The sequence below is a fragment of the Acanthopagrus latus genome, chromosome 2 (assembly GCF_904848185.1).
Source record: "Acanthopagrus latus isolate v.2019 chromosome 2, fAcaLat1.1, whole genome shotgun sequence".
NCBI lineage: Eukaryota > Metazoa > Chordata > Actinopteri > Spariformes > Sparidae > Acanthopagrus > Acanthopagrus latus.
The window spans coordinates 7,786,088-7,806,611 of record NC_051040.1 but is presented as its reverse complement, the minus strand read 5'-3'; the positions used below and the strand labels follow the sequence as shown (position 1 = coordinate 7,806,611).

General features: G+C 43.1%; 1 protein-coding gene across 16 annotated transcripts in view; it reads right to left on the bottom strand.

Moving 5' to 3' along the window:
* Positions 1-20,524, bottom strand: part of robo2 (roundabout, axon guidance receptor, homolog 2 (Drosophila)) — a 310,454-nt gene that overhangs the window by 24,286 nt on the left and 265,644 nt on the right. For 9 of the 16 annotated variants that reach the window (XM_037083062.1, XM_037083129.1, XM_037083120.1 and 6 more), the window contains 12 exons: positions 20,011-20,182; positions 17,348-17,553; positions 16,074-16,155; positions 15,794-15,959; positions 15,400-15,566; positions 13,921-14,042; positions 11,847-12,078; positions 8,401-8,525; positions 8,135-8,306; positions 6,912-7,100; positions 5,979-6,005; positions 3,024-3,066 (listed from right to left, as the gene is read on the bottom strand). In XM_037083062.1, the coding sequence (XP_036938957.1) occupies positions 3,024-3,066; positions 5,979-6,005; positions 6,912-7,100; positions 8,135-8,306; positions 8,401-8,525; positions 11,847-12,078; positions 13,921-14,042; positions 15,400-15,566; positions 15,794-15,959; positions 16,074-16,155; positions 17,348-17,553; positions 20,011-20,182 (1,703 nt within the window). The remainder of the gene's footprint in view (positions 1-3,023; positions 3,067-5,978; positions 6,006-6,911; positions 7,101-8,134; positions 8,307-8,400; positions 8,526-11,846; positions 12,079-13,920; positions 14,043-15,399; positions 15,567-15,793; positions 15,960-16,073; positions 16,156-17,347; positions 17,554-20,010; positions 20,183-20,524) is intronic. The other 7 variants (XM_037083173.1, XM_037083085.1, XM_037083074.1 and 4 more) reach the window with 1 other exon arrangement.

The following is a 20,524-nucleotide window of genomic DNA, read 5'->3' as shown; positions in this document are numbered from 1 at the left end:
GATTAAGAAGGAAAGACATTTTAAAAGATACAAAATAAGTAGATTTTAAGCAGACAAAAATACCCTACAAAGGTTGGAAAAGCCCCACGTGTGATGAAGTGGATGGTATTATCACCTCAGAAACACGGCACACCCCACTGTCAGTGCCCAGCAGTGCTGTCTGTAGCAGACAACAGATGCATACTGTACATGCACTCTGAGAAGCTGCGCATCACAGTAGTTAGCATCCAGGCTGCCTAATGGGTGTTTTTGTCTTAGCTCCAGAGTGGTGACGTGTTGGCTCTGAGGGAATGGGATGAGAATCAAGCCCAGAGGACAAGGGCAGGTAATGGGCGTGCTGCAGTCAGTCTCTTCCTCAGCCACAGGTTCTAATGAGAAGCGCTGTTCCACAGAGGGGGGGAGTCCAAATGAACTGCAGCCCTGGCAAGCTAAGAGCCCTCGCTGTGGTTTCTGAATGCCAAAACAGGCCCTCGGGGGAGACAAGTCATTCAAATTGATGGCTGTGCATCAGACAGATGCACTTTTATAGGGTAATACATCTCCCAACGTCCTTCCTACCTCTGTTTCTAGCTGCCATGTTTCCCCACTGCCATTATTCTCTCTTGCCACACCATCTTTCCCTAACCCCATTTTCCTTCATTCTCCCCTTTACGCCTCCACCTCCTCCCCCCTCCCCCTCCTCTCTCTGCCTCTCATGCGCTTAACATCTGTCAGACTAAAAATTCCAAGCATCTGAAAAAGATGAGAATAATGTTTTCTTTTGTTGACTCCAGCAAGACTGCACCACAACTGTACACTGACTACATTAAAACAGCATGCCTTTGTCTCTTTACTTGTGTCACTTGACTTGTCCCTCAGCTCACTAGAGAAAGACCATTTGAAAGGTAAAGAGCTGACAGTGGAAATGGTCGCATCGTCCTTGTATTTATCACACAGCAGTATTCCTGCTGAGGATAATTGGAATAAGACTGATTTCTACTGAGGATATTTGTTAGATATGTGTGTGTGAGAATCTGTTTGTTCGTGAGACGGTGGGGTAATGGCGAGTGGGTGGACACAGGGTCATACATCTAATAAAAAGTCAGCACCTAACTTTTAATCTCTGGCCAGCACAGGATGGATGGCAACCTTGGTAGATAAAATTTGATTTGAAGCATTTCGTCTTCCTGTTGGACATTTCAGCTACTTGTGATGGGTAGGAAACCATAAATACTGCCTAAGATGCCCGACACTGAGCTCCCCATAAATAAGCCGAGTGAGAGATATTAATTCCAGAGCAACTTCATAAATCAGGTATTTATGGTCCCACAGACTCGTGAATGGAACTTGGATTAAAAGTCTAGACATTAGCTAACACTTGGAGCAATGGGAAACACCGATTACTTTCTAGATTAACTCGTGCTGTCATTTAGCATTCAGATCCTGGTATGTAAAGGAATCTCCATAGCAACAGTGTTTGTGAAACCTGTTCACTGCAATGCTCAGCCTGTTCTCCCCACCTATAGGAGTGAATCTGCTTTACTAAAATATTGATCAGTGCCAAGATAGGAAGTTATTACTGCCTCCTAATTACAATCTCCCCATTGGCAGGGGGATAAGGAATGAGCCCTTATCGGCTTTTATCAATTTCAATTGAGCAGCCAATGTCAAACCGTCCAGGTCCACCAATCTGCAGCCTATTCATCTTCCATGAATCATTTATTTTGTGATCGATTAACTGTAATTGTTCAGTCAGGGCAATTTGGCAGGAGCCAATGAGAAACTGGAAACAGACGTGGCTTCATTTGCTATTGTCTAATTAATGCAATAAACATCTCATGTAACAAATGAACACATTTTCCTCTGATACTCTGGTACACATTTTCCCTCTCAGGGCAGATGGGCACATTGCAACATCTGGGATTTGATGGCACTACAGTGACTAACGGATCAGAGGCTCTTGTTGGAATAACAGTTCCACACTGCATCCTATTCCAGTGTGGTGAAAACTGAGGCAGTTGCTGCTCCTGACTAAAGATATGACAAATATAGAGCACCACAAATACAGACATTTCAAATCCTATTCGCTGGAGTGAGAATCAGAGCCACTTATGTGGAAAATTGAAGGAAAAACACTACAGCAGAAAGTAGATGAGAAAAGGCATGGCAAGTAGCGTGGCTAATTCATTGTGAGCGTGCTGGCAGCTCACAGAACAATATAGGCAAAATCGTCCGTTGTGGCATCCAGTCATACAAACACAGTAACGGGGGAAAAAGAGCATAAATATAAAAATGCTGCACCCAGACAGCAGAAGAGACACATTCCCAAAAGCCGAGACACACCGGGCCAGATTTAGTTGGCAATCTCTCGCTGAGTGTTTGAGATCTGGAGGCTTTACCTAGTCAGGTGTGATAAGCAGTAGATAGACAGAAGCCCAGGATTCTCAAGGGAGTCTCTTGAATACCCACAAAGGCTCAGTAACTGGTGTCATTGAGATGTGCCCTAGTCTCTGTAGCCCCTCTCTCTTTCAGCGACACACACTGAAACGGAGCAAGCTGTATGGGGGTGCAAGCGGGGTACCTCTACCGTCTCTCCCCTGGGTAATTATTTTTACATTATTACATGTGCTCAGATCCCAGCCGCCCACGCAAGGTGACAGGCAAATTTATCACTCCAGAGGGCTTCTGGGTTGCCTGTAGCCGGCAGCGGAAGATAAATGACAAAATAAAAGCACTCTCTGCTTAAATTGTTTCTGTTAATTCTGTTGAGGAGATTTATGAGACCATCTATCGATGCATGAACAGAAATGTGCTAGAAATGTATATTTGCCCGCCGGTTTGCATGGCAGGCACACAAACAGGTATTTCAATCTATCAGTCATCTATCAGTCAGCGTTAGAATCAAAAGAAGCTTGCTGTAGACTTGATGCATGACCATGGAGGAAGCGGTTGTGTTAAGACATGTAAAGCTGAGGGTAGAGAGGATGAAATATTAATGACGGGAAGATTTTTGTTTACTTGCTTGTGATATTGACAACACTCACCTTCCATTGCTCATCAGACCACCATCGACTCTCTGGAATGTCACTGAAGTTAGAAAAGAAAGACAGAGGAAAAAGACGGAAGAAAAAAAAAAGACAAAGGGCGGGTTAAGTTTCTACAATTCATAGCAAACAACCAGGATTTATTTCCATGATTAAAATCAGACACATTCTCTCTTCAGTATTGTCCAGCTTGCCCTTCACCAGCTATGTCTTCACTTCTTCTCTTTTTCTTACACAGCTACATGGTTGATGGATTCACTGAGGGATGCAGATGTCCCCCTGTGTCCAACGCCTTTCATGAAAATTAAAAAAAAAAAGTCCAGTGATGAGGATTGCATATTGCTTTGCTTTGCATAAGTGGAGATGTCATGTGTTCCTCAAGGACAAGATGCCTGATGAGAGGCAAAACTCATTTCATCTTTCTTATTTTGCTGCTGAGTTATTATCAGATTTGTGATTAAATCTCAGCCAAAAAATGATTAGAAAAGGCAGAGGGCTCATTAATCACGTTGAGTTTTCTATCTGCAAGCGTGGAAGCTGAGTTACTGATCCCTCAGCATGCAGGGCTCCCCCAGAAGCCATACACGTGGCCTGTTCCATTACAGTGATGTATAGATAACAAGGACCACGCTCTTTGTCAGCGGCTAGTAAAACTCCATGGCTCAAAGTGAGAGACGGCTGTGAAGGATCCATTTCATCTCTGTTCAACAACCATGATGACAAAGCAGCGTAAAGAGTTCTAAGCATGTAAGAACTTCAATGGATCACAGGAAACACAGGAAAGCAGCAAGAGTTTCGGAAATCACCGCATACCGATGAGAGGGGGGAAAAAGAGGGGAAAAAGGGAGCTGGTTTACTCAAGAGAGAGAAGGAGAGCTGCTAGTAATTTGGCTCATTTGTTCCACAGATGGAGATTAAAGAGAGAAGGAGGCTGAACATTCCTCCTCCCTTTTCTGTTTCAATTCAGGTTGATTCCACAGCAAGCCCAGACATGGGCGGGAGAGAGGGGGCTTTTCTGTGGCTGACGTAGCAACACAGTTGACAGAGAGACGAAACTCCCACAATAGATTACAAAGGCTGCTTACAGGACGTTTTAATGCATCATCAGCATTACCTAAAATCACTTGTCTCTCATGAACAGAATTGTAGGATTTCAAATAAGAGGAACACAAATCAAAACTGTGGTTTATTTACTGCATTAAGCTTTATAGCAGCATGTGGAATTAAAATGCTGACAGCTAACACAAGTTTTACACAGATAAACCTAGCATTGCAGGTCTGCCTAAATAAAATATAGCTATGGCAGCTTGAGACACAGCTGGCATTCCTTATTCAGTCGTAGCTAAAGCCATTTCTCTTTGTTCCACCACCAACAAACTTGCGTTAGGGAACACCCTGTCGCTCGAGAGAGGACTGACAGGAGGAGGTGGTGGAGGCGAGGGGAGGGGAGGCTGTGCAGCGGGAAGGCCTCTGAAGTCCCTATCTGTGCTCAGGCACATTTCTGGGCTGCTGTGAAATACTTTTATGTTAGCCAGAGTGACACGGCGGCATGGGCTGTGCTTCTCGCCTCCGTCTTCCAGATAAGCACTTTCTCCAATATGAATACAGATTAATCCCCTTTAATAAGCATTAAGGGGGGGTGGACATAATCAGCGTATAAAAATTCCATCAAATCTCCTTCCTGCTTGGCCGTCTGCCTCAACAGTGTAGTGATTTACCTCTCATGTACTGACAGCTTTAGGAGGCCGAGGCAGGACACTCTCAATACATCAACTAATTGTCAATACAGAGAAGAGCAGCGGTGAAAGACTCTTCAGCCGCGCTTTGGCTCATGTCCTAAATATCACCTCGCTCTAACTCCATAATCTCTGCTAGATCTGACCTTGTTTTGTGCTCGCCACTCAAAACTCTTTTAGTGAGATAACCTGCTTCCTCTCTCGCTTGTCTGAGGTGTGTTTCACTAATATATTAATGTGTTCCATAATCTGTTGTTACAGCTGTTGTGGAAAGGCCAGAGTTAATTGGGTTTTTGGCGTAGGCTCCATAGGGACCCCGTGGCTACATGTATACTTTACCAAAAAATTGTATTAGTTATGGTTGTCAGTAAATCCAGGAAATAGAGGGAAGGGCGCTGCGTTGACCCCTGACTCATTGTACCAGAGCTATCAGATCACACTGATACTGTACACTACAGAAGCCTCTAGGCACAATTAGCATATCCATCTGCAATGCATCTTTTTGTACTTTCAGTTTACATCCAGATATGTAGTGTTCTTGGAAAGGCTTCCCTCACTCCACTCATACACAGATAAATGATCTGTACTGTGTTGGTTCCACGCAGGCTACAGATTTCAACAATATAACACTGTTATATGGCTCTAGCTTAAAGATAAACAAAATAAATTCAGCCAGATATGTACAGTCCAAGCATTAAGGGAAAACTGTCACAAGTTAAGAACAAAAAAATAAATGGAGGGAAAAGAAAAAAAAATAATCAAACACACCAGCCAGCTGCCTAACTGACACCTACGGAGAACAGATACGTAGATTACAACACGATCCGATTCTTAAAAGGAAAACAAAAATGAGGTAGGTTATTGGCAGAAGAGGGAAATGGATAGTACCCTGCACCACAAAAAAGATACACAAGACAGGATGAAAGTTCATTCATAAAACACATAGCCACAACAGACATACACAATTACAACACAATAAGGCCGCAGAGTTGGCAGGAATAAGGGCTTAAGTTTGCAGGGCTCTCGTCATGGCCAAAAGAAAATCTCTGAGCTGTGAATTTGCATCTCTGGTTGAATAAATTGCCTTCATGGTTATGAAGTTTAGATTTGCACCAGCCATGACCAACAGTCTCACAATCCAAGCATATATAATATAAGCGGGGAAAGTAGATGAATCTGCGTTGAGGTGGGGTGAGGAGACGGGACAAATGAACAGTACCTGCAGGGGTGAAGGTGAAGGACTGAACTGCAAAACAAGAAGACAGAGAAGTTGTGTGTTAAAAGCCTGCAGAGATAAGCGGTGCTTTAGGGGTATCTGCACGCCGGGGACGGGGTCAAGCCGCGAGAGAATTTGAGGCCACATCGCCACCCAGCGTGCAGAGCGACAGCCAGGAAAGCAGCCAGCTCAGAGGCCCAAGGTGCAGAGACGGCGGCACAAAACAAAAGAACACACAAACACAGAAATGCAACAAACAGAAATTAAGAGCAAATTAATAAAGCCAGCTCATAGGAGCTGTGGTTGAAAATGCCTTATTTTAGATTTGCTAGAAATAATAATAAGAAAATATTTTTCTCTTGAATTTCTTGCTCCATAAAAGGGCAAGAGCTAACATTAGAATATAGTGCTATACTGGCTGCAGCACGCATGTGTGAGTTCATTACTGTTTTCTGCTCTCTAATTAAATCTTGTATCCCTTGGTAGTGTATGTGGACTTGGTGTTGGCTAGTATTGACTGGGGGTCATTCAATAAGATGTCAGGGTCAGTATGTGGGAGGGGAGCTGGACGAACTCCAGCTTCAGTGACCAGCAGAGAGTCCAGTCTGCCCACTCAGCTCGACCACCACGGGCTATTAACCAACACTGTGGGTGGGTTTGTCAAAAACTGTAGCTCTCTGGAAATGGCTCACACTGACATCTGTCTCCCTGTTGAGCTTTAACACCGTAGCCATCTGAACCTCACTGCTAGCAACTTTCATCAAAACTGCACTGATTGAGACTGAAAGATGATATTGCGCGTGCAAAAAACTCCTGTTTGACTGAGGAAAAAATATTAGTTCAACAAAGGAGCATTTTCCACTGTTTGCTAAAGCACAAGAGCAAAATGTCAGCATACATTAGCATAGGTTACTGTGAGACTATTATCAGTCTAACCTGCGTAGTTGCTCAGGCCCTTTCTCTTCTTTCTCCTCCAGTAGAGCCAGATGCTGAAGCCCATTAGGATGACCCAGCAGGCCCCTCCGATACCGGCGATAAAAGCAGGCTGTTTCACCACATCAGTGATCTGCTCTGTGATGCTGTTGTTCCGGTTTCCATGTATAATCACGTCCCGAAACTCCTTACCTGAGGGCATGGGGATAAACAGGAACATTAATGTGATGCCTACTGGAGAGAAACAGGAAATAATAATAAATGCCGTTGTGCATGATCTGCTGCTTCAAGGTGAAGTTGAAGCAATCGCCAATGTGACACTGAAGGGCTTGAGAATGTTCTACCTCCTCACAGTGCTGGAATAACACCTTGAGATACATCAAGACCAGGTTAGGGCTAGATTCAGCACAAAGAAAGTAGGTCTGATGAATTATAGGTGAGATATTGACCAAGGGAGCGGGACATGGATCTAAAAGATGTGCAGTGAAATATAATGTACAGACTGAAAAAGACAAAGCCGAAAAGCTTACAACAAACCCCCCAGGTGAGCTGGTTGTTTGCTAAGCTCAGCCCCTAATTCACTCCATTGCCGGTAAAACACACCATGTGAAATGAGAGAAGATCTTGGCCTGTATTGATCTCTAATCGCAGCTCACCCTCACTAGCCTGCCTGACAATATTTCTTGGAGCACAATAAAATGTATGTGTTCCTGTGTCACTGACAGGAACAAATACACACTCATAAAGATATAAATGCACAAATTATATGTGCAGGCCTGCAAAGTTGCAGAAATGCTCTTTATCTTAGTAACCACATGAACACACACCCATTCGCACATCCACAGACAGGCAAACGCACAATATATTATGACTGCAAGGCTTGGGGCTCTACTCTTGGAGATGGATTATGTGAGTGACACTGGGGAAATAAGAACATGCTACAGGCCAAGCCATCAGTTATGGGTCAAATCAGGCACAATCTGCCTCAGCTCCACATAAATCATACATGGTCAGTCCACATATCAAAATAGTAGTATTTTAACAATATTATCCATTTGGCCATTCCTAGTGTTTAGCCAAAACATTCACACTCTTGGTTATTTTGCTACAGTCATCCACTGACACTGAAAAGCAACATTAGTCTTTGTGAACACTGACGCCAGCCTATAGAAAAACTTGAATTGGAGGTTGAAAAGTTATGAATGCTTTAAATCATTCAGTCTTACCAATGATAATAGATTGAGGTTCACTCTTGACTCCAACCCCTGCACTTGTGCTGGCAGCCACTTCCACCCGGTACACCACTCCCACCTGCAGCCCGCCTACCACCACTGAGCGTATAGCAGCATCCACCGTCTTATTTACATGAAAACGTGTCTCATTCCCCAGACACCAGATCTAAAGCAGAGAGGAGGGAAAACAGGGAGGCAGTTGATTCCACTTGGCTTTGTATAAGTTAGATGAGAATCCATGCTGACTCTCTGGGACGAACCTTGTACTCCTGGATGATGCCGTTCTGGTGGTCTGGTGGTGGAGGGTCCCAGGAGATGCTAATGGAAGTGCTGTTCTGGTTTCCCACTGTCAGGACTGTTACCTGCTGAGGAGGGGCACTGGGAGCTAGAGAGGAGGCACAAAATAACCAGGAGGTTATTACATAGTACACTAAACAAATGATTTGCCTTAAACAGTGACTTTATATATTTTTTTGTTTCTACTTTTTAAATTGCAAGCAAATTTTCCATCTAATTTTTATTACATACAGGTTTAATTCAAGGCTTTCTATCATGTTGAGTCAGTGTATATACATCAAATAACTTGTGATTTAACTAAATGGATGCAAACTTAGACATTAATGGTATGTGTTTATTCAATTATTACATAAAATGTTAAGGGGGATTTCTACATAAACATTATGTGTTTTTCCAAGTGTTCAATATTCGAGTATTATACATAGATAGAAGTAATGCATTTAAAATTGGTTACTCTGTTTCCTGTTATAAAACATGCACAGACCCACTTGGTTGTTCAATTGTGACTTTTTATATCGAACTTGCGTAATAGAATTAGTTGGAACATTTACATGTCAATAAAATACTTAAGGTCACTGTTTTAGGCAAACTATTTAATCATTTAAAAGAAACAGTAGTATTGATATACACGGTGGTATTGTACATCTGAATGTTTCTGAACAGGAGCTAATACATAAATACGCACACAAAAAGATACACACACACACACACACACACATGCGTTTTGAAGGAATGTTATTCTTCAGGGATGGCACAGGTGGCTGATGGCTGTCAAGATGTCTCATTAGAGGGGGATTTACATGAAGACCAGGGCGGGTCTGACAAGGCCATAGCCTATCTTTAATGTTTCACAGTGATTTAATATCTAGTATATTCTCTGCTCCAGCCTGGTGGATTTGCAGAGAGAATACAGGTATTGATTTGTGGAATGACAACCTGGCACAGTCAGGCAAGTGCTCTAAAACTAAGACTCCGACACTGACCGAGCCAGGGTGGCATGCAGGTCAACGAGCTTATAGGATGAAGCGGAGACGGGAAGGAAATATGGAAAAAAAAAAAACATTTCAGGGAAAGGAAACAGGGTCTCAGCAAACATATCGACTGATTCCATCGATCAGCCGGATGAAACTAAAGCCAGTACGTAAGGATCAGAGGGGAGCTTCAGAGCGAGGCACAGCTAAATGAATCAGCTCTGTCCACAGGCAGCCAGAGAGTGGATAGAAACAAGACAAGTCAAGCTTTCATAAACCTCACTCTGTTGTTATTCTGATGGCAACAATCTTCTGACCCCACAAGGGGTAGCAGAGGAAAAATAAATAACAGTTGGCCAAACTGGAAATAACGTTTTAAAAATAATGTGTTCTCATTTCCGCAGTGGCTGGCAGGAGAGCGGCACCACAGCAGAATACTGACAGGTCAATTACTCCTGGGCTGCCTCTCCCTCACCTCGCCTCCATCCAAAATGGCACGTGTCACCCTGTAAATCTGTGCTCATCCCTCAGCGCGATTGGCCACACCGGCCCCAAGAGAGCCAGGAGGCCCTGGCATGGTGGAATATGAATGGGTCCAATGATGAACCCAACACCTTGGCCAGATTAGAAACAATCTAGCAAGGGAGCATCTGATCAACCATCATGCTCAGGGCTTTCCAACGCTGCATTACATCCAGGTGACAAAGTGCTGGACTGGCTTGCGGCAGCCATCAGAGACAATGTCGTTCAAAGTTAATGTTATGAATGATTTAGCAGCTTATTATCATGCATATTTGCACTAAACAATACACATTTTTCATTAGAGGCCCCGGAGGCTGTGCTAATAGAGCCATTAGCAGTTTGATGTATGGCAGGCAGGAATGTGACCCCCTGTCTCTCACGCACACACAGTGCTGTGTTGCATGATGAGGGAATACCAACATATTATATCCATACAAAATAAAAAGCCAATAGGTGATGTAAAACAGTGGTTGGAAACCAGAAGATCTTCCCCTGGGACAGCCGTCAATGTGGATGAAGACCAGTCAACTACAAATTTACATTTATACAAACAAGACTGATTTCCCTTCCCCCTAAATAAGCATTATTTTGCATAAAAGATGGGCCTCCTTAGCGACTTCTTGGACAATTTTTCAGTAGGAATCAGATGGCAACCGTAGATGAAGTTAATTTATCAGCCATGACATGTCTGTCCAGATGGAGAGGGAGAGAATGTGTGAAAAAGGAGGAGGGAGAAAACAAAGATGGACACAGCATTGGAGTGCTGAGCATACTGTAACCCTGCGTCCGTCTGGACCTGCTCCTGGGATTCTCTAATTCTGTTAGCTAATGGACAACCTTAGTTTTAATCACCCTCTGAACAAGACTTCCCTATCCATCTAGCTGCCCCTCTCAGTAGTCCCAGAGTCTCAGAGGAGCCTAGAGCTGTGTGTTTGACGGTGTATCAGCTATGACCAGGCACAGCGGAGGGGTTGTGACAGAAATAGAAAGTGGTCAAGTTCTCTGAGGGACTGGGATGCAGATAGAGGAGAAGCAGGGAGAGTTATCAGCATTGGTAATAGCTTGGACATGCAGGCTCTGGTGGCCTTAGGGAGAGGTGGTGTGCTGGCATGCATGCGTTTACTGTGTGTGTGTGTGTGTGTTGGGGACAGCTGTAATGTGATGGCAGTTCCACTACAGCAGTGCGTACACTGGCTGGCCACAGGAGATATGGCCCCTTAGAGGAAGGGAAAATAAATGGGCCTGTCACAAAGACAGGATGTGAACTGTCTCCTATACATGCAGGCCTAAATATGCTGTGGCAAGATGGGCTTTGTCTTCAGTATAAAGAGTCTGTATTTGTCTTTTTGTGCTGTTGTACGCACATACTGCATGTCTTTACTTCGCATCACATCATAATTTAATTTCTGTTCTTGAGGTTGAGGCAAAGCCGGCGCAGTGCTGTTGGATGCATTTCTGTTTTGGCATAGGTCAAAACAGTAAATTCATCCAAACAGACCTGTGTGTGTGTGATACTGTGCCACACTGTTCTGTAGCCTTGTCAGAGCCTGTATGAATCAAGCTTTGGGCGACAGATCATATTCGCGGGAGGAAGTGTGCGCTGTGTCCAATCACAGCTCAGGCCTGTGGCTGCCGGATGATGGATTAGAGGAAGGTTGGCACTAACACCACCAATCATAAACAAAAAAAAAGGCACAGCAGGAGGTCAGACAGACAGGCACAAACATGCATGCACACACACACATGCATTCACACATATATTCCTCAGCTCTCAGTATCAAAGGGAGAGGCAGAGGTGCCTGTGATATTCTGACAAAAACCAACATGAAGGCAGCCTGTGGGGTCATGTGTCAACCATCATCCCACATTTGTTATTTGGAATCTACAAATATTCAGTGTGTTCTTCTTCTCCATACCTTCCTCAGTCGTACGAGCCGTTCTGGATTCACTGTCCATGCCTTGAAACTCGTTGAAATAAGGACGGACCTTGATCTCATACACAATCCCCTTTTTAAGTGCCGAGAGGATGACACTGCGCTCAGAAGGGACCTTTGCATCCTGGGTCAGCCATGGACCGGGTGAAGGCAGTCCTGATGTCTGCCTGTAAAGAACTCTATAACCCTGGATGAACTGGGACTGACGATCCACCTGACAGAGTGAATGAAGACAAGATTACTGTTGTACTTCAGCAGAAAAAGAACTGTGCGGAGGAAACAGGTAGATGCTATCTTGGCCCAGCCACCAAGTAATATAAAAGGATTTTTCTTTTTTTTCTGCAACAAATTTCTTACTCTCAGGATTGCACTCATGACACTTTAGAGGTTGCCACTCGTTTAATGGGCCTTTCATCACCAGTTATGACACACTTAGCTCAATTAACACCATGACATTACCTCATATGCATAGCTCGCAGCCCCAAAAGTGTTCCCTCCTCTATTAAAAAGACGTTCCTTAATGCCATCTTAAAGGACATGTACATGTCTCTGATGTATAATAAATACAAACTAGTGACAGTGGGAAGCAGACTCCGACACATCTAAGATGGGCTGCAGGTACGAGAATGTTATGCAGCAACAAATACAGATGCCCTGGGGACATGAGGAGAATACACAGCAGAAGTGATAACAGAGATCTGTCCCATAGAAAAGACAGAGAGACTGAAGTGTCATAGCCCTCTGCAACCCACAAAAGACCCCTCTTTTAAAACTGAATTTCTTAAAAAGCAGATTTTATGCAGAGGAGGAGCTGCCGCATAACTCACTGTAATGGCTTGTTAACAGTAGAAGAAGTGTGTGGGGCTTTCATGTAGGATATTAAGCAGCTGCTTTTTTTGCCAGTGTAGCCTGAGTAAATCAGCAAAATGGATGCGTGACTTTTATTAATGGAATGATTTGAGAATATAAAAGCTCCCTGAGAGTGCCCCCCGTTTACTGAAAGGACCCCTGATTGATTAGGTAGCCATGTTTTGTGTTGATTGTACATAACAATCATAAAGCCGTGCTTTAGCATTAAATTAGCCACCAAGTCTTGGGGTGAGACTTATTATAGGGGTCAATAAACATGTCACCAGGAAAACTGCTAATGTGGTTCAATCGAAAATGGAAACAGGCACTCCATGCCACTAAGTGCTGGGTAGTTACTACTGTAAATACCTGGTCTTGAGTGATGTATAGCACTGCAATCAAAATAAACATGCATATATACGGCATGAACGCCGCAGCTTTGAACAATATAAATAGCCTTTTTGTCCTCATTAGCACACAATAAAAAAAAGTTTTTGGCAATGTAGCCGATATTACATTTTTAGATTAGAATAAAAATGTTACACTTTCAGACATAATGTGTTGATGCTTGTGGCGAGGCAATATGTGCAGCTGTAGGTGTGTGCTTGTGTCGTTCGTATGTATGAGACTAAAATAAGATTAATGTATCATCTCATGGTGGTAGGAAAACTTCTGTTCACAAAATACAGTTCAAGCACAAACATTTATTTCAATCTAATTTCATCTCTGCATAGGCTGTGCTCTCAGAGGGAGGCAGCTGAAGACATATGGAAGATTGATGAGCAACCAGATGTCTCCGACGTCTCTTTTGATGTTCAGCACGGTTGAAAGAAACAATTTCTCAGCTATTTGATGTTCAGTTACTTTAAAGTCACCAATTACAATATTTCAAAGCTTGAGTGTTAAGGAACAAGGTCACGTAAATTTCCTGACATAAAACAAACGGTAGCCTCGAGGAGCACCTTTTTGGCTTCAAAGAGAGATCTTTCACATCAAGCATCCTGACTTTACGACTCAATTTTACAAAATCAAAGATGTAAAAAGAATGCAGGAAGATAAGCAAACCACGTGCAAATCAAATGATTTTACATATCTTAGTTCTTTTAGTGATTAGCATTGAGTTGTACAAATGAAAATGCTGCACTTACTGAAAGTGTAGCATTAGTTAAAAACAGTTGTATCCTATATGCAAAAAGACTGCACTTACCGTCCATGTGACCTGAATGGTTGTGGGACTCAGGACAACAGGGTTGTGCAACCGAACTATGACCTCGCCAAGTTCCTTCTGTACGTGCCTATGGTCAACACCCTGAGCAGGAGGACTTATATCTATGAGAGATAGACAAAATAAAATTAGAAAGAGAGGGAGAGTGAGAGTGACAGGGGAGGGGGGTTGGCAAAATAAAATGCTGCCAACTCTTTTTCAGTCATTTCATTCAGTTCCTCACGATAAAGCTTGCTTCATCACCATCAGAAGTGAAATAGGAAAAGAGCGACTGAACAGACCAATCGGTTTTAACAAAGGAGCGTACACTTGGTTATCACAGCTCCATTTGAAAAGGAGCAACTTCATCTGCATTAAAATGACCTCATTTTATTTTGTATCGAGGCAGTTGTCTGGTTTGGAGAAAAGAAAGGAGACTTGGACAGGCCAAGTTTGTCAGATGTGTGACTTGTCTGCACTTACGGGGGCCTGACTGAACAACCACATCAATGAATGAAGCATGAACACCATCCCCCGAAGTATTGGATGGGAGATAAATGGACACTGTGGCACTATTTTCCAGCTCATTTCACATTTTGCACATGCATGTGTTTCAAGTTACAAGCAATACAAAAATACTCCAGTGTATGAGATACTGAGTGCGGTTAAAGTGAGCCACATTTTGAGTTATTTACAGAAATGAAGCAAAAGAAGAAGAAAAAAAACACATAAAAATGACATAAAAAAAAAAAAAAAGCTCTAAAGAATCATGAATCACAGACCACACTAATAGAGCAAAACGGGCAAAACACAGTTAAAAAGAAGTGAAAAATCAATTTGTCATCAATGCATGCCGTTGTACATAAACACATCTATATGTCATCTCTAGACCGTCACATGAGCATGAGAGAGATATGCAGCAACTCAAATCGACTCCATTTTTTCTGAACACACTCCTGGCTTGTATTTGTCAGACCAGGGCCAAAAATGGCTTTTTATTTTTTCTGCTCTGGACTTATCATATCAGTGTAATCTGGAGACTGTGGTCTGTCCGGTACCGTAATCAAATCTTCTTTGGGTTTGGAGGCAGTCATTTTCTCCTGTTATGATCATTAACATAGCAGGGATAGCACTAACTCAGTTAGGCCTTCCAAAAGTAGACATGCTTATTTTACATAATTGCTTAAGTGTAGCCTTAATGAGCTGGACTGCGATGGAGAATTTGACCTCTGGAAAGTTCTGCAGTGTTTCAGTACAGCTATTCACTGCAGATTGCTGAGAGCGGCTGATAAATATCACAGTTTGAAGGGGAGCACAATGACCTTACTCTATCAGTAAAAAAACAGAAATCATATTCAGTAGAGAAAGAAAACCATGCCAACAGGGAAAGTGATTATGACAGGTTCAGAGAGAACTACACAGGCATTCAATAAACACTGTCAATAAAAAGAACTCATTTGACATCAGTGTTAGGTAAAGTACCTTGTGTTCTGACAGGCTCCGACATGGGGCTCGGATCACTCAGGCCCTGGCTGTTTACTGCTCGGACCATGAACAGGTAGATGGTGTTGGGACGCAGACCTTTGACAGTAAACTGTGTGGTTTTGATATGATCTGCTACTGTCTGCCAGCTGTTGCTCACTGATTGACTGTAATGGAACAGAAAAAGGCAATTACGCATTATGTTTCATTGAATTTTTCCCATAACATACATTAACATAAACATCCAGAGAGCGACTTCAAGGGTCAAGTGTCAAAACATGGAGGATAAGCCACGTGCTCTACGCCATTGAACATAATATTTTTACTTGTACTTGCAATCCATGGTTCCAAAAGGTTATTGAATATTGAGTTTTATGTTACAGGTCAAACAAACCTAAATGCCTCAATGACGTAAGACGACACAGGTGATGCTCCAGCCATGCCAGGCTGCCAGGACAAAGACACGCTGTTCTTGGTGACATCGGTGACCTGAGGTTTGGATGGTGGGCCTGGAAGCTCATTCTCATCATGGTTTTTTATGACCATCACTCCGCCTGATTCTGAAGAGAAGAGCCACTTTCTCTGATGAAAACTGTACTTGACAGGTGGAGTAACATTTTTCTTTCTTTATTTACTGTATATAAAATACATGTACTCATAACCACATCTTGTACCTTTGACTTCCAAGAAAGCACTCCATGATGTTTCACCGCTGGAGCTGGTAGCCACGCACGTGTAGATCCCAGAGTCTGAGAGCTGGCGAACAGGAGAATACATGTGTATTCATGAAAAATAAACACACACGCACAGAGAGCACTGACACACACAACATAATAACTCCATGAATAACACATTTAGTGGAAGGGCCATTTCATTTCACACATCCTTAGAGCAGCAGCAAAGACTGAATACATGTGATCTTCCTATCGCTGAAATACTGGAAAGTGATGGGGCGACTTCGTAAGCGAGCCTCGCGCAGGCCAAATTGTGTGTCATTTGTGAGTGCCTCAAAGTGCTGACGCTAATTTCCTAATGAATTCCATTTTCTACTCACCACCCTTCCATCACTTCTCTACTCCCCCTCCTTATTTCCCCACTGTCCTGCAGACCACAACAAAGCCAGGCTAATTAATTTAGGGTGGGCTCCTGGAAACCCCCTGGACCGATGACAGCTGGCTTGTCTCTCCATCCCTCTTAGGAACTTTGGTTGTTTGTTGGTTTTTGTCCCCGTGCCTTCCTTCCATTTATTAAATAACATGTCAGTGGTCGGCAGCTTTGTCAAGCGTAATAGATATTCCACTGAGGCCTCCAAGTGGGGAAAAGAAGACGTGAGCCTTTTAAATTTAATCTACTTTGAACGTGTACGTGTGCACACATGTGTGTGTGTATCTTTAAGTGCATACATGTTTCCACCCTACAGCTGGAGTCCATCCAATCCCGCACAGCTGAGCCCGGTAGGAGCTGCTGTGCCACTCAAATAATTTAACAAAAAATCAATGCTGCCTACTCATCTCTTTAAGACATTATGGTACCATGCTCATCCAAGTCATGAGTTGACTTGGAACTCAAACATTTCTCTCCTCCTATTAAGAAAAAAGTACAAGTACAATGGAACACCACTAGAGAGACAGAGGTCCAGCTTGTAAACAAATATAGATATGTTTCCAAGTATAAAAGTGGAATAAAATAAAATATATAACAGTGTCTGTTATGATTAGAGTGTCGATTATCTTCATCTACTTTGTTTACATATTCTAAACATATTCTTTTGAGAATTACATTGTGTACACCTGCCAAAGAGATATCATTTTGTTATGATCTGATTAGTCTTTTGTCAACTTTTGGCGCTGAGCACCTGGAACAACTGCATCAGCTGGAACATCAACTAGGAAAATTCCGAGCTATGACTTTGACTGGAATACACTATAAGAACAATGACGTCTTTTACCTTGATGTTTTTGATCTGCAGGCTGCCCAGCTCCTGCAGGGACATGCGGGGGTCCTTCCCCAGCAGACTGACCCCATCCTTCAGCCAGCTGATGGAGGGGATGGGGTCTCCCGATGCCTGGCACTTCAACAGTGCCACGGTGTCCACTCCGAGTGTCTGATTGGATGGGCCTTGGCGAATGATGGGTGGTGGCCTGTCTGTGAGCACTGCGGGACAAAGACAAAAACGTGAACACATCGGTCTGAAGTTGCATGGATGGTGTCTGCCTGTAAAGTTAACCGAGCTACAGCATTGATCATAAAATGCACTGGGGGTGGATGTGGGTTACCTATCATAAAGTAGACTATTTTCTCTGCAGGTCTTGTAATTGCACCGCAGAACAATGACCATATCCTGTATTTCCAGGAAACACGGATGGAACAGCTGAGTAGTGTTTTCTAGGTTCATTGATGTGGCAGACGGATGCTAAGCAGTTTCCAGTTACTGCCTGGGTAGCCTTATTTTTACACACTACTCTAGACTCTGTGGTGGAGTGTAGCGGTGAGACGCTTGCCTATTGACTCAGTGTGGTTCAGATAAATACTTCATTATGTGCAGTGTGGGGCACAATAAAAGGTGAATGACAAATGTTACCATTTACATCTTATACAGACTACCCTTTTATATTTTGTTCATGTTTCACTTTAGATGAATGCTAATGCCGAGATAAATTCCCTTTAGATGAGAAAAATCCATTTGTTATAATGTGCCAAAAAAAAGCCTGTGGGTTCCTTCAATGAAATAGTGGCTGTGTCAGAGGTGATCTCAGAGAGAGGTAGCACTCCAACACACAGGCAGTTTATATATTTAGAGTTGAATAATGTGGAGTCCCCCTGGCATCACAGAGCCCACATTAATTAGAAGGTATGGATTAATGATGTCAGACCTGCAGGGGCTAATTACCAAGTCTACCTCAGTAACCTTTCAACACATTATTGCACCCGCGTTTTCACCCCTATTTTCTCTGAAGTGGCGACATCTGACAAAAGGAAGCAATTCCAAGTAATGAACTTTTGCACCCCTTGCTTTGGGTCACCTATGGCAGAAAAGTGAACAAAAATATGCAGAAACCTGATATATTATCTACCACAAGCCAAATATCGTAAATCAATTTCAGTAATTTTACTTCATTATTGTTTTAGTCCTCTGGAGTGTTTATAACACAATCATATAAATCCAAAGTGATACTGCAAATCAGAAATTAAGCCAAGGGATGATTAAAGCACCTGGAACTGGCCAGAGACTCACAGTGCTGTAGTTTATCTTATATCATAAACACACCTGGGAAGTTTCCTGTCTGCCACTGTCACTGTATTTTGTCTCACAAGTATAGCTTGGGTTAATATTGTGCCGTCACAGTTTGGTGTCAATGGATGTTTTAAGTAAAGTCCATGACTCCAAAGCTTTTCTTAATAAGACAGCAAACCATGATTGCTTTTGATCATTCCAAGTACAAGCGTAAGACACTGCTCGGTCCAGGAATTTGATGTGCCTGATGTATGTGTCGATGGCATGTAGGAGTGACAGAGGAAGGATGCAAGGCTTGTCCGAGGCTTCGTGTCTCATGGATCAGGAATTTCTCATTACAGATCTCCTTGAACTCCACAGACTGTTGTAGGGGCTCAGGGCAGTAAATCACAAGAAGACTGTGGCAGGTGTGGCCATGACCTCACCCTGGCCCTCATGTACTATTTCCTCTCCTCATTCCTTTTCTTTCAGACCTGCCTAACACCCAAGGTAAACAAAAATGTCAGATTTAAAGGCAAAACCATGAAGTGAATACATTAAATTAACTGGCATAATGTTGATTAGCCAAAGCATTTGGCTGTAAAATGTGATCATATGTGTATCCAGGCAACTGAAGGACATTCCAATTTTGTATGTGCCACACAACCATTCGTGATTCAGACAAAATACTGAAAAAAAAGTGCCCTTTCATGCTTTTAATCTATCTGCTAGCAGGTACTTCAGCAGACGTATGGATGGCCGTCTATCTTGCCATCACAACAGCTGAGCAGATTAGATGCTCCCACACCTCACAGGACCACATAATTCATTTTGCAGAGAACCATTGTCACTCACTCACTCAATCATGTCCCCCCCTCTTCCTCCGTGTCTCTTTCTCTCACTCCCTCCCTCATACACACACGCTTGCACCTCGCCCACTCACCCAAACGCTGATCATTAAACTTGAAGGAACTCAAGGGCAACGCTTTATTTCCTTTCCAAAAGGAAAAGTAGAAAATTTTAATTAAATTGTGTCAGGGCAGAATGAAACAAAAAGCCTACTGCAAAAACAGAGTAACTGAAGGTCAGGGTTATGCTAGCATTTCTCAAACTGAAGCTGAATTTATTCCCGGAATTACAAGAACATAATAATTTGTGCTTGTGTGTATACTTTCAAGGGTGTTAAAGACTAAATTCCTGTAAAAACTCTGAAAAAGTAAGGCTATTATATTTTGTTTCATTGAGGAGAAAATGTCTAGATGCATGTGGTAGTGAATCAAACTTGCACGTTGAACATTTGCACAAACTTCACCACATGTGCAGCAGTTCAAAGGACTGTGCCTGTGTTCTGTTGTGTGCTGGCATGGCAAAAAGTTAGGCGTCAGTTTTCCCCTCACCATCTGTGACCTCCAGTTGAGCCTTGGCGAGGATACTGCCTGCAACGGTCAGGGCCTGGCAGATATAGTAACCAGCATCTGCCCGCTGCACAGATGAGATGGTGAGGTCTCCGCTGGGCGACACCGAGAAGCGACTGCTGGGCTGCTGGGGTTGGTTGGGAAAGAGCAAATTCTGCAGGAAGGGGAACAAACAGCCAATTAGTGAGAACATGGAACCAGTACAACCTGGAAAATCACCACCAAACCCACACACATACTGTGCACACACGTACACACGGCTCAGACTATCTCGGGCTACAATATGAGCAATTTCATCTATCACTTGGTTAACCAAGCTCACAAACTGCCCGGCATGTATACAGTTTGATGACTTGGTTTCATACTTGAGCCAAGCCAGAGGCTCCACTGTGTTATGAAGGCAACTTTTGCTCTTGTTGGCTTCATGACTACTTTCCTTTCTGCTTCAACTCCACAGCAGTTTTGAGCTGTTCTCTTACCCACAGAGACCACCCCA